Genomic DNA, 13,941 nt, shown 5'->3' on the forward strand with positions numbered 1-13,941 from the left:
TCTCTTTGATCCCTATTTCCCAATGCACAGGACACATTCCCACCCCACGGGATGACCATCGACGTACGCGGAGCCTGGGTGCCCGTTCCGTAGCATAAGCACCACCTGATGTGTTGTATCCTTCTCCAAAGTGCTGCTGTGTTCCTGATCGGCCCGCCACTACACAGCACCTGCCACTTCTTTCCGCTGTTGTACGACAGTCCCAGGAGAACAATCTTCCCGCTGTCATTCATCTGCACACCCATCAAAGGAATGGGAGAACCCTCCTGCGGCACACCGTGGATGGACACCGTCGCCACAAGAGTGAAGTTGTAGTTCGCGAAGTGGTACAGCTGATTCTCCCCCTGACTGCCAACAGGCCACTCCGCCCACGCTCCCCGGAAAGTCACACCATCGGAAGTATTTGTTGCCCCTGTCTCCCCTGCATCCTCTTTATTCTTCACTGTGGCGTTCACCCCGAGGTACTCGTCCCTCCATGTGTTACCAGAGAAGTTGCCGGACAAAAAGCCAACCAGCCCATCCGTGATCTTAACAGTAGGGCTGCAGGCATCGCCGGTTGAGGCATCCTTCTCAACACTCTCAGAGGTGCACAGCTTGGAGACACGGCCGTCCACCTCCTTCCACGTCGCCAGCACATCCTTCACCCGCTTCAGCTGCGCAGTCAGAAGCACAGAGACCATACCAGGTGATGTTTCTTTCTCACCGTCCTTCTTCTTCTCGTACAGTGCAATCAACTCCTCCTTCTCATTATTATCTCCACTTTTGTACAACAGGGAGCTGGCGGCAGCGTCATCATCGAATACCGGCCCAATATCAACAATGTGCGTGTTGTCCGTCAGCCAAAGATGGAGTTCACTCTTTCTATTGTCCGTTACTTTTTTATCAGCCTTCTCGGAATAAACCGGCAGAGTGACGAGCATCACATTTCTCTTATCATCTTCACCGTCAATCTTCGCTGTGATGAACCCGCTTCTAACGGCCTTCGCTCCTGCGCCCTGTTTGTTGCTCCACACGCGCGAGAGTGTCCCGAGTGCCTCCGTCCACGACTCCCCCTTGTCACCGATCTCGTACACCCTGCGGCGGCCACCATCACACGCAGTCATCATGATGAGTTTTTTGTCCTTCCACTCCACGACGGAGGGATCACTGCAGCCACCGTCAGACATCCCCTTCGATAACTTCCAAATCTCAGTAGTATCCTTCAAGTCGTGTATAATCAGCGAAACGGTTTTCACATCGTTTGGTGCGTCACCCTTCTTCTTCGTGCCTTCCACTGGGAACACAAGCGTATCATCATGCATCTTAACACCCGATCCACCGCCGCCAATCAGTCCCGTCAAGGATTCGAGTTCTGTGCCAAAAAGTCTTCGCGGGAGACTTTCAGTATTTTTCCAGTAAATTATTTTCTTATTTTCTTCACCACCGACTTCCCCTTTCACCAGCAATAGCCCCGAGTCATCGGCACCTCTATTCTCACCGGTAGCAGCTGTCTGGCTGTATTTCCCAGCAATCATGTAAATGTCTTTTCCCTTCATAACTGTTGTTGGTCGGCTCACATCCACTTTCTTCTTTGGGCCTGCGGAAATAGATTCCTCCAGAAATTGTGTCTTCGTGTTGGCATCATTCATTATTTCCACCGGTGTGTTATCCTTTTTTTCCACTGTCTCCGTGAGAAGTTGGGATGCAATGCCAGTAAAGCTGCCTTGAACGTCCTTCCCCGTGTTTTTCGCCTCGGCAACGGCAAATACTTCACTCCCCACCTTTAGAAGGCTGGGAACACCCAACGACTCCACAGTTACACCCTCATCCTTGATGACTTTCCATTCAAAATTTTTTTGCGATGGCTGCACCTCCGCATGAGCAACTCCTGTGCCGCAGCACATCATCACAATGAGGAGAAGCACCGCGGAGTAGAAGAGATGCCGGGACATGTTGGGCCTCTGCCGCTCACTCTCTCCTCCTTCCCTCCTCCTCCCGCTGGATCCGGTCACGCGGCGACGGTTGTGTGTGCGGGGTGCCTTCACTGCAGCAACACGTGAGAGCATATAAATATGTGTGTGTGGGCAGTGTGTGTGCTGTTGTTGTTCCTTTCAGAGCCTTACAATTTCACAGTAGCTATTAGCGTTTAGCCTTACTTCCTTTCGTTCTTTGTGTGAGAAAGAGAGAGAAGAGGAAAAAGGAGTGAAACAGTGAGCACCGCCGCCCATCCACAGTGAGTGGCACCATCATCCCCACCGCAGTCACTCCCAACAACAACAACTCACGCACACAGACACACGGAACGAGAAGGAAGGACAGTGCACCGGGAACACACAGCGACTGCCACCAGCAGTAAAAGCCACAGCGGGTGCTTCCGCCACGCGTCAGCGCACACCGAGTAACGCCCACACGCGCTGCCGCCAGTCGTTTTACTGTTGTCTCTCCCAGCACCCTCCACCGCACATCGCCCCGCACAGCCGGAGAATCCTTCGTCGCTGCATGAACAGCGAGAGAAACACGTCGGCACGTGCAGCTGCTGGGCAAGCATCGGCACTCCTCCCAGGCACCCTTAATGCCACACCACATCAGTCAACTGCTGCACGTCGCCAACACCACAACCGCAGCAAGTCCAGGGAACGCACGGCGAGCTCACACCCTCCCTCCCCGCAAGAGCCGCCACAGCCAAATTGTGTGAAAAATGGCATGTGCATTTGTGTGTGTGTGTTTGGCAGCGCCTATACTTGCAGAGCAGCTGTGCGCCACAAGAGAGTCAGAAGAAAGCAACGACAGAGAGAGGCAGATAGCACACACGCAAATTACTCATATCATCACACACACACACACGCAGCCGCGGAATGGGTGCACTCAACCACAAAATCAAAAAGAAAGACAAACAAAAAGCCGAAGCGTGGGACGACCAGCGCACACACACTCTCATTGCTCCCGTAAAGCAAAACACACACACAGACGGAGAGAGAGAGAGAGGTCGCCCACTCAATGCAATAAAAACAAAACAGAAACAGTTACGGTGCTCCGCCCATGCAGCCAGGCAGGACGGCAGCGGTGCGTGTCGTGCAAAAGAGAGCACCAACGGGCCTGCATGGGTGTGCATGCATATATACAATGGGCACATTATGTGTGTGCCTCGTGGGGTGAGGTGAGGGCGAGAGTCCATGCAAGGGGACACACACACAGAGAGAAGGACGAGTGTGTGTGCGGGCGGTGCACGGCTCTCTCACACTCACTCTCACGCGGCCACCACCGCAGCAGCAGCCGCACAAGCAAAAACAACAAGAAGAAGCAAAAGATGGGAGGTGGTGTGGGAGACCGCGGTGCTGCCGTCACTGTCGCCAGTCGTCGCCGTTGTAGTTTTCATGGCTGCAGCCGTCACTGGTGTTTTTTTCGGATTGGCATCTTTATTTTCATTTTGTTTTCCCTCTCGTGTCCCTGTGGCATCAGCTGCTGGATCACTGTTTGAGATGCCGTCTTCAGTGCTATTGTCAGTTTCATTATTGGCGGCACCACCGTTTGCCGTGGGTGAAGGTATTCCTGATTTTCCATGGTCGTCAGATGGTTCATTCTGTTGGTTGGCTGCGATGGAGACACCGTCCTCAGTTTGTGAATTGTATTTTGACTCAATGTCGCTTTGGACGCCTTTTGGCTGTTGCGGGTATCCTAAATCCTCAGTGCGGGACCGTTCATTCACTTGCGTTGTTGGTGGTGTTGCTGTTTGTGTTTTTTTCAGTTTCGCTTGACTTTCACTTGTCACTGTGAGTGCCACGTTATTGTTTTTTCCTTCGTCTCCTCCAGGTTCTTCTTTTTCTGACACATTTGTTTCCTCCGTTTCAACTTCATCTTCTTGTGTCGGCGTGTCAACGGAGGGTTCAGTACTCTCGGATTTTTCTTTCAAAGCGAGTTCTTTGCCACCCTGAGGGCCGTCGCTGCCAGATGAAGAAGATTGATCAGGTCTTTGTTGTTGGGACTCAGCTGCCTTACCGCCCTTTTCATCCCTCTTACCTCCTTCCCCTTTTCCTTTTGTATCCAACTGTTCTGACTGCCTCTGCTCTCCTCCTGTACCTGATCCTCCAGGCCCAGACGGCGAGGGAGGTAATCCTGCACCTGCGGCACCCTCCACTCCTTTTGCACCAGGCGCTGCAATGTCCCCAGGACCAGCCAAGACACTACTATGCAGTGATTTCTCCGTCTTTTCCAATACGGCATTATTACTTCCATCTTCACCGTCGTCCCCAGCCGCAACCGCATTTATTAATCCCATTCGGGTGGATAACAGCCCGCAGTCCGCCTTCAGGCGCACCCTGTCATCTCCATCTTTCTTTGCATGCGTAAAGACGTCCCCTCCACCCTCACCGCAGCGGTTGTCCCTTGCAGCTCCAAAACCACTGAGGCACCACAGCACGCAGAGGGCACACACCAGCAGCACACGGCCAGTCATCATCATCGCCATCACTCCTGTCACTTGCGTGTAGCCTTCAGCACAAACTAACAACACGTCAACTCAGAGTGAAAGCAAAAGGGGAAAATGTTAAAAAACCAAGCACAGCCACGCCACAGTAATAAGTGGCAGCAACAGCAGCAGCACACACCATGAGACAGAGGGAATAAGTGCAGTTGCAGAACTCGCACGCCGCCTTGCAAAACAGAAATATAAAAAGCAGTAAAAAAAGGAAAACGAACAGAGTTGAGAGTCCGGCAAGGCTCCCAAAAAGTTAAAAAAATATGAAACATCGATCAGGCACGACCTTCATTTCGTGTGCCATACGGCACAATAAAGAAAAAAACATTTGTTTGTTTATACATGATCCCCGCACTGAATAAAGCAAAAAAGGTTCGTACTGTTCCACCAGCCCACACAACATCTCTCACACTTCACTGCGGCAGCCGGCCTGTTCCTCCAATCCTCCCTTCGTGCAGTCCGTGGGACGCACAGCAATGAGGCCGGCACCGCGTGTGGGCAAAAAAAAGCAATCAAAAGAGGGGGAAGCACGTCACCCATGACGGTGTGCAGCAACCGACCATTAAATAAATAGGGGTTCTTATCATTCCGGAAAAGCAACACAAAAACAAAACTAACAGTAAAAAAATAATTAAAAAAGTAACACACGCAGGGAAAGCGGCACATGTTCTCCGTGAGGAGCCGCAACTCCACACAATCCCAGAAGAAGCAGCAACACCCAATACACGCACACACGCACGGTGCCGTCAACAGTTAACTCTCGCAGTGTCAATTGAGCGTCGTTGCGCAGGGCAAAGCAGTCGTGTAGACTCACACCGCTCCCGGAATACTGCGCGGTGAATTCTCGTCATTGGGGTTTGTTCTCGTGTCCAGAGGCATTGCGTTGACTCAATCCGTCCGCATCACCCTCAGCAACAAATCCACTGCCTGCAACACCATTTTCTAAAACGAGAGTCTTGTGTCCGGTGGCGTCGGGCTCACTCACCTCGTCCGTGTTAACCGCAGCAAAGTGTTCCCTGCCGCCATAAGTGACAGACATGATCCCGGATGCATTCGACGGCACTACTATTCTCGGACCGTTGGCAAAGGAAGGCCTCGTCACGGACGTGTTGGTCGCCGTGTTGGATGCGGGACTCCGATCGACGGTGTTGGGTGCGTCAGCCGCAGCAGACCGTCGCCAATCCTCGTTTTGACGTGACGGCTCAGCATTAACTTGCGGCGCAGTTGTCCCACCAGATTTTGTGTCGTCCTTCCCTTCACGGGGTGGCGGCAACTGACAGATGCCCGTCCGGTCAGCATCGCCGCTCCGTGCAGGCGGATGGATGGTTCCATCGGGGGAAAAAAGACGCCACCACAATTCATAAGGGCCGGCATATTTATGTGTCGTCACATTCATCGTGAAGGCAACGGTGGCCCCTTCTTCCTTCGTTGCACGGCTGGCAGCACAGTTGCTACATGTGTGCACCGCATTGGCCACATGGCACACAGCACCCAGCTCACCATTCCTGCCATGCACGCGCACACCAAAGCCACTGAACGTATAATTCTCATACCAAGCCTCAGCAATGGCAGCGGAACATTTCTTCCACGCCCACACACACACGATAGCTCAGGCTGCCGTCACACGGAGCACACGACACATCCACCAGCACAACCACCGCTTCCGCATCACCAGATACATCTCCAGGACTCCCAGCAGCCAACACACGGACGAGCAGCAGCAGCACGAGAGCGCAAGGGCCAACACGGCGCCGCACCGTCACCATCGCAGTCATCATCTCCCGTAGTGGAGTCGCCGGGGTCAGTCAGCCGATCGGTGAGACAGAAAGGAAAAGAATGGAACGAGAGGGAGAGGGACGGAGCACAGCGGATACAGCGAGAGGGAGCGCAGACAACATGAGGAGAGGGCAACAGGCCCAGCCGCACAGTTCACACACCACGAGACGGCATCCACGCAAGGAAGGCACACAACGCCAGCAGCCACCCACCATGCAGGAGGAGAAGACATCCACCACCATCTCCCCCAGCTCATTCCCGCAGCCCCAGGGAAATGGCAAAACCCCGCGGCCACCACACAACGCACACGGAGCAAGCGAACCCTCATCCATCCATCACGCGGCAACAAATTTCCTGCCATCCCGCCATCAATGGGACACGGAGCCCAACTCAGCGCAGTCACACGCGGTGCATCACACCCGCAGGAAAGTAGACTCGGGGTGCGCTCCCTCTCTCCCTCTCTCCCTCCTCCTCATGGCCACGGAAGAAGACAACAGCCGCCACACGCAGCTGCCAGCATGCACTACAAAAGGTGCATTCAAATCCACCGCAATGTGCATCCTGTGTGTGTGTGGTTGTGTGTGCCTGCAGCAACAAAAAGCAAAGACGCAAAAAAGAGGGAGCAGAGTATGTGGAGGGACGCACAAAAATGTACAGCGGAGACGCATAACGGAAACAACAAGAAGACCGCTCAAACTCATGACTGCACCGCAGCCCAAGCAGCGGCAATCCACACAATATTTATTGAAAACAAAAAAACGTCCCCCGTCGTCTTATGCAAACCCCACCACACAAAATAATTATAAATGAAAAAGAAATCGTCCATTGCTGCTCCACACAAATTTAAAACAAGAAAAAAATCGCCTGGCTGCCGTGTGGCCACACCAAACTGTCTGTATGTATTTTGCCCACAAAAGAAAATTAAAAAGATGGTTACGTGTGCTTCGACCGTCCAACCCTCCATGTGTCCGCACATCGTTTATATTTCATGGGGTCATCTGCGTGTTGCTGCTCCCCGCAGCCCTCTCATCGGCGCGTGAGTGCGGCCCGCAGAGCACAGTCACTCGTGTGTGTGGGGACTGAGAGAAGCACGCAGAAATGACGGGAGTCGCGTCACTCCATCGGGAGAGTGAGCGCAGCAAAAAAAAAGAAATCATCGGAGGGGAGAGAAATGCTCACGAGGCCGACACCGAAGGGTGCGCCACCGCATGAAATAAACACGAAAAGCAAAACAAATCCCTAAAGAAAAACACGGCGGCAGGGAGTGGCTGTGTGCGTGGCGCTGCGGGTGTCTGCCCGCCCTGACCGCAAAGAAAACAAAACAAGAGGGAAGAAATGTGTGCTCCGCCCCACAGGCCCTCGTCGCACGCCCACACGTCGCGGCCCCTCCTCATGCGTGCAGCAGGCGAGGCGCACAGGGCCGTCGTCATGAGCGTGTCGGTGGGTGTGCGAGTGGAGCAGTTGGGCGGGAAGCACACGGCACCCCTCACAGGAAGAGTGCAGCAACAAACAATTAAAGAGGGAAGAGTAGAAAAGAAAACGCGTCCTTATTGATTTCCCCCCAAAAAAAGAAGGAATGGGGAAATAAAACGCACAGCAAAGAAAACAGGGAAAAAGTGAAAAAATGTTATTAAAGAAGATAAATTAATTACCGTGTGTGTCGGTGCAGGGAGGTCGAAATTGTCCCACGCGGCAGCCAGTCACTCCTCACAGAGACGCAAACACCACAGTCCCAACAGAAGAAGCAGCAATGATAGCAGTCCGCTCCCACGCACAGTGCCGGCATCGCTGTTATTCCCCTGCGACACATTTCCGAGACTGCTGCTGAGTGCCGTGGCATTCACGTCCCTGACCCGTGCATGGATTCCCTCCTCCTGCCCATCCATCCCTTCCACCGTTTCCTTATCCCCACCTGAGCTCACGCTCACCTCAGGAGTTTGGGGTGATCCATTTCCCAGCATTGTATCTCCACTCCCTGTCGCCACCGTTTGAGCAGCATCAGACGAGGGAGTCGTAGCAATGGAAGCTGCACTGGATACACCGCCACCGACACAACCAATATTCGTCATCAACGTTTCCTGTTCCGACGGCTGTGGTTTCGCAGGAGACTGCAACATGTTTCCCGGCGCATTTTCGGTCACCGGAGACGTAATGGGGACTTTATTCGGGTTGAGGGCGCCAATCTCTTCGGAAGTCCACGGGCGGTTGTACAGAAAGACGTTCCTCACCGTCACAGACACGTCTTCACGGCTTCTTGTGTTGTCTGCACTGCCACCATCCCCTCCAATGTAGAAGTGGGAGATCTTTTTACCTTCCGTATTATCCGAGCTACGTTGCGCATCCACACACACACGCTTACCATCGACGTACGCGGTGCCATGGGTGCCGTTTCGTAGCACAATGGCCACTTGGTGCTGTATCTCTGTCGCCCAAGTACTTTTTAGCTTCTTGATCTTGCCGTCACTGCAAAGCACCTGCCACTTCTTTTCGCTGTCATATGACAACTCCATAAGCTTGTCTTTACCCTCCAGATGCACACCCAACAAAGGAACAGGGGTATCTCCCTGCGGCACCTTGTCAATGGACACCGTCGCCACAAGAGTGAAGTCGTAGTTCGCAAAGTGGTACAGCTGATTCTCCCCCTGCTTGCCAACAGGCCACTCCGCCCACGCTCCCCGGAACTTCACACCATCGGAAGTATTTGTTGCCCCTGTCTCCCCTGCATCCTCTTTCTTCTTCACTGTGGCGTTCACCCCGAGGTACTCGTCCCTCCATGTGTTCTCAGAGAGGTTGCCGGACAGAAAGCCAACCAGCCCATCCGTGATCTTAACATCAGTAGTGCTGCAGGCATCTTCAGGTGAGGCACTCTCCACATCACTCTCAGAAGGGCACAGCTCGGAGACAAGGTCGTCCACTTTCTTCCACGTCGCCAGCACATCCTTCACACGCTGCAGCTGCTCAGTCAGAAGCACAGAGACCATACTGGGTGATGATTCCTCACCGTCCTTCTTCTTTTCGTACAGTGCAATCAACTCCTTCTTATCTCCACTTCCATCACTTTTGTACAACAGGGAGCTGGCGGCAGCGTCATCACCTGATACCGGCCCAATATCAACAATGTGCGTATTGTCCGTCAGCCAAAGATGGAGTTCACTCTTTCCATTGCCCGCTTCTTTTTTATCAGCCTTCTCGGGATACACCGGCAGAGTGACGAGCATCACATTTCTCTTATCATCAACATCGTCAATCGTCGCTGTGATGAACCCGCTTCTAACGCCACCTTCGCCCTGTTTGTTGCCCCACACGCGCGAGAGTGTCCCGAGTGCCTCCGTCCACGACTCCCCCTTGTCACCGGACTCGTACACCCTGCGGCAGCCATCACCACACGCAGTCAACATGATGAGTTTTTTGTCCTCCCACTCCACGACGGAGGGATCACTGCAGCCACCGTCAGACATCCCCTTCGACAGCGTCCAACTATTAGTATCCTTCAAGGAGTGGATGATCAGCGATACGGTCTTTTCATCCTCTTCAGTGCCAACCTGGTTCGTCGTCTTTTTCCTCGTGCCTTCCACTGGGAACACAAGCGTACCGTCCTCCATCTTAACACCCGATCCACCGCTGCCAACCAGCAGCGCCAAGGATTCATTTTTTTTGTTATAATTCCACGGGATAGCGTAAGTATCATTCCAAAAGATTCTTTTTTGACTTTTTTCATTACTGACGTTCCCTTTCACCAGCACGAGTCCCCAGTCGCCTGCATCAGCTCCCTGAACACCAGCGGCAAGTGTCCAACTGTAATTCCCAGCAAGCATGTAAATATCACTTCCCTTCACAACTGTTGTTGGTCGGCTCAAAAGTACTCTCGTCTGGGTTTTGGAATCATCCTGACCCGCTATATGGCAGCCGCTTTTCTTATCAAATGCACATTCCTCCAGTACTTGTGTCTTTACTGCATTTTTATCCAATTCTTTTGATTCTTCATCACTCAATGTCAGGACCTCCGAGGCAATTCCAGTAAATGCTTTCTCACCGCCATCCTTGCACGGCGCCTCGGCAACAGCAAACACATCACCTTTCACCTCAACAAGACTGGGAACACGGAGGTAAACCACTGTTTCTTCACCTTTCTTATCTCTCCAAACAAAATATGTCTTCGGTAAAGATCTCGGATCTGGCGCCGTCTTAATAGTTTGCTGAGCCCCACCAGCGTTGCAGCACATCATCGCAACAAGAAGAAGCAGCAGCACCGCAGAGTAGAAGAGATGCCGGGACATGTTGGGCCTCTGCGGCTCACTCTCTCTTCCTTCCCTCCTCCTTCCGCTGGATCCGGTCACGCAGCGACGGTTTTGTGTGCGGGGTGCCTTCACTGCAGCAACACGTGAGAACATATAAATTTATGTGTGTGTGGGCGGTGTGTACGCTGTTGGTCCTTTCAGTGCCTTCGAATATCACAGCAGCGATTAGCGATTGTTTGCTTTCTTCGTGTGTGAGAAAGAGAAGAGGAAAGGGGAGTGAAACAGTGAGCACCGCCGCCCATCCACAGTGAGTGGCATCATCATCCCCACTGCAGTCACTCCCAACAACAACAGCTCACGCACACAGACACACGGAATGAGAAGGAAGAACAGTGCACCGATAACACACAGCGACTGCCACCAGCAGTAAAAGCCACAGCGGGTATCTTGCGCCTCCGCCACGCGTCAGCGCACACCGAGTAACGCCCACACACGCTGCCGCCAGTCGTTTTACTGTTGTCTCTCCCCGCACCCTCCACCGCACATCGCCCCGCACAGCCGGAGAATCCTCCGTCGCTGTATGAACAGCGGGAGGAACACGTCGGCACGTGCAGCTGCCGGGTGAGAATCGGCACTCCTCCCAGGCACCCTTAATGTCACACCACATTCGTCAACTGCTGCACGCCACGAAAATCACGCCCTTAGCACAGAAACAAAACAAATCGCGGTCTCCGTCATCCCTCCTCTCAAGGGCCACAGAAAAATTGTGTGCGTGCGTCCTCAGCGTTCACGCCGCTCCATACCGTGTGTGACATAGCGTGTGTGTGCGTTTGGCAGCGCCTATACTTGCAGAGCAGCTGTGCGCCACAAGAGAGTCTGAAGAAAGCAACGGCAGAGAGAGGCAGATAGCACACACGCAAATTACTCATATCATCACACACACACACACGCAGCCGCGGAATGGGTGCACTCAACCACAAAATCAAAAAGGAAAACAAAACAAAAAGCCGAAGCATGGGACGACCAGCGCACACACACTCATTGCTCCCGTAAAGCAAAACACACACACAGACGGAGAGAGAGAGAGAGGTCGCCCACTCAATGCAATAAAAACAAAACAGAAACAGTTACGGTGCTCCGCCCATGCAGCCAGGCAGGACGGCAGCGGTGCGTGTCGTGCAAAAGAGAGCACCAACGGGCCTGCATGGGTGTGCATGCATATATACAATGGGCACATTATTATGTGTGCCTCGTGGGGTGAGGTGAGGGCGAGAGTCCATGCAAGGGGACACACACACAGAGAGAGAAGGACGAGTGTGTGTGCGGGCGGTGCACGGCTCTCTCTCCCTCACTCTCACGCGGCCACCACCGCAGCCGCACACGCAACAACAAGAAGAAGAAGCAAAAGAGGGGAGGTGGTGTGGGATACCGCGGTGCTGCCGTCGCTGTTGCCAGTCGTAGCCGTTGTAGTTTTCATGGCTGCGGCCGTCACTGGTGTTTCTTTCGGATTGGCATCTTTATTTTCATTTTGTTTTCCCTCTGCTGTCCCTGCACCATCAGCTGCTGGATCACCGTCTCCAGTTGTTTGGGTGCTGTTGGGATTTGTTATATTCGATGCTCCCTCCGCAGCAGAAGATAAACTCGGCTGCTCTTGACCGCCTGCTGAGATCCCCCCTGTGATGCTGGTAACAGTTTCTTCTTCTTTCTTTGTCTCCTCCTTTTCTTTCGTATCATCCCCTTCCTCTTCCTCTTCCTCATTTTTACCTTCTGTATTTTGAACCATGCTGTCCGTCGTTGGACTTGCCGCTTTTGATGCTCCTCCGGGTTGTTGTGGCTGTAATGAGTTAGCTGGCTTTTCCGGTAATTCTGACGCCTTTGGTGTGGGTTCTTTAGGCGCTACCGGTTTACTGCTTTGGTCAACATCTCCAGCGACAACCTCTTCTTTCTTTTGAGTGCTCTTTTCGGGCTGAGTTTCCAGAGAAGGTGAAGAAGGTGTTTCAGCTCGTCCACCACCGCCAGCACCGCACCACAGCACGCAGAGGGCACACACCAGCAGCACACGGCCAGTCGTCATCATCGCCATCACTCCTGTCACTTGCGTGCAGCCTTCAGCACAAACTAACAACACGTCAACGCAGAGTGAAAGCAAAAGGGGAAAATGTTAAAAAACCAAGCACAGCCACTCTACAGTAACAATTGGCAGCAACAACAGCAGCACACACCATGAGACAGAGGGAATAAGTGCAGTTGCAGAACTCGCACACCGCCTTGCAAAACAGAAATATAAAAAGCAGTAAAAAAAGGAAAACGAACAGAGTTGAGAGTCCGGCAAGGCTCCCAAAAAGTTAAAAAAATATGAAACATCGATCAGGCACGACCTTCATTTCGTGTGCCATACGGCACAATAAAGAAAAAAGACATTTGTTTGTCTACACATGATTCCCGCACTGAATAAATCAAAAAAGTTTCGTACTGTTCCACCAGCCCACACAACATCTCTCACACTTCATTGCGGCATCCGGCCTGTTCCTCCAATCCTCCTTCGTGCAGTCCGTGGGACGCACAGCAATGAGGCCGGCACCGCGTGTGGGCAAAAAAAAGCAAACAAAAGAGGGGGAAGCACGTCACCCATGACGGTGTGCAGCAACTGACCATTAAGTAAATAGGGGTTCTTATCATTCCGGAAAAGCAACACAAAAACAAAACCAACAGTAAAAAAATAATTAAAAAAGTAACACACGCAGGGAACGCGGCACATGTTCTCCGTGAGGAGTCGCAATTCCACACAATCCCAGAAGAAGCAGCAACACCCAACACACGCACACACGCACAATGCCGTCAACAGTTAACTCTCGCAGTGTCAATTGAACGTCGTTGCGCAGGGCAAAGCACTCGTGTAGACTCACACCGCTCCCAGAATACTGCGCGGTGAATTCTCGTAATTGGGGTTTTCGTGTCCAAAGGCATTGCGTTGACTCAATCCGCCCGCATCACCCTCAGCAACAAATCCACTGCCTGCAAAGCCATTTTATGAACAAAGGAGATTTGTGTCCGGTGGCGTTGTTCTCACTCACCTCGTACGTGTTATCCGCAGCAACGTGTTTCCTGCCGCCATAAGTGACAGACATGATCCCGGATGCATTCAACACCAATAATATTCTCGGACCGTTGGCGAAGGAAGGCCTCGCCTCGGACGTGTTGGTAGCCGCGTTGGATGCGGGACTCCGATCAACGGTGTTGGGTCCGTCAGCCGCCGCAGACTGTTGCCAATCCTCGTTCTGACGTGACGGCTCAGCATTAACTTGCGGCGCAGTTGTCTCGCCAGAATTTGTTTCATCCCTTCATTCACGGGGTGGCGGCAACTGACAGATGCCCGTCCGGTCAGCATCGCTGCTCCATGCAGGCGGATGGATGGTTCCATCGGGGGGAAAGTTGACGCCACCACAATTCATAAGGGCCGGCGTATTTATGTGC

General features: G+C 52.8%; 5 protein-coding genes across 5 annotated transcripts, besides 6 other annotated features; all 5 read right to left on the minus strand.

Annotated features, from left to right (window-relative positions):
* On the minus strand, positions 1 to 2,045 carry Tc00.1047053508305.9 (trans-sialidase, putative; the record flags this gene model as incomplete). Its single annotated transcript, XM_802647.1, has 1 exon — positions 1 to 2,045. A coding segment is annotated over one exon (2,045 nt), but the record flags the coding sequence as incomplete, so codon positions are not given.
* Positions 1 to 5,330: a sequence feature (areas not merged during assembly with more than two copies in the genome that could not be assigned to a particular haplotype).
* Tc00.1047053508305.20 (mucin-associated surface protein (MASP), putative) lies at positions 3,227 to 4,444 on the minus strand (the record flags this gene model as incomplete). Its single annotated transcript, XM_802643.1, has 1 exon — positions 3,227 to 4,444. The coding sequence occupies one exon, from the start codon at positions 4,442 to 4,444 to the stop codon at positions 3,227 to 3,229; it is 1,218 nt and encodes a 405-aa protein (XP_807736.1).
* Tc00.1047053508305.30 (uncharacterized protein) lies at positions 5,301 to 5,849 on the minus strand (the record flags this gene model as incomplete). Its single annotated transcript, XM_802644.1, has 1 exon — positions 5,301 to 5,849. One exon carries the CDS (start codon positions 5,847 to 5,849, stop codon positions 5,301 to 5,303), a length of 549 nt encoding a protein of 182 aa, XP_807737.1.
* Positions 5,331 to 6,205: a sequence feature (heterozygous, non-Esmeraldo-like haplotype).
* Positions 6,206 to 8,113: a sequence feature (areas not merged during assembly with more than two copies in the genome that could not be assigned to a particular haplotype).
* Positions 7,930 to 10,620, minus strand: Tc00.1047053508305.40 (trans-sialidase, putative; the record flags this gene model as incomplete). The annotated part of the gene is made up of 1 exon (XM_802645.1): positions 7,930 to 10,620. The coding sequence occupies one exon, from the start codon at positions 10,618 to 10,620 to the stop codon at positions 7,930 to 7,932; it is 2,691 nt and encodes an 896-aa protein (XP_807738.1).
* Positions 8,114 to 8,387: a sequence feature (areas merged during assembly that could not be assigned to a particular haplotype. This can correspond to areas where the two haplotypes were merged or to regions with more than two copies in the genome that were merged during assembly.).
* Positions 8,388 to 13,941: a sequence feature (areas not merged during assembly with more than two copies in the genome that could not be assigned to a particular haplotype).
* Tc00.1047053508305.50 (mucin-associated surface protein (MASP), putative) lies at positions 11,822 to 12,550 on the minus strand (the record flags this gene model as incomplete). Its single annotated transcript, XM_802646.1, has 1 exon — positions 11,822 to 12,550. One exon carries the CDS (start codon positions 12,548 to 12,550, stop codon positions 11,822 to 11,824), a length of 729 nt encoding a protein of 242 aa, XP_807739.1.
* Positions 12,161 to 12,236: a sequence feature (CT-rich).

This window comes from Trypanosoma cruzi, genomic scaffold, assembly GCF_000209065.1.
Source record: "Trypanosoma cruzi strain CL Brener 1047053516763 genomic scaffold, whole genome shotgun sequence".
Taxonomy (NCBI): domain Eukaryota; phylum Euglenozoa; class Kinetoplastea; order Trypanosomatida; family Trypanosomatidae; genus Trypanosoma; species Trypanosoma cruzi.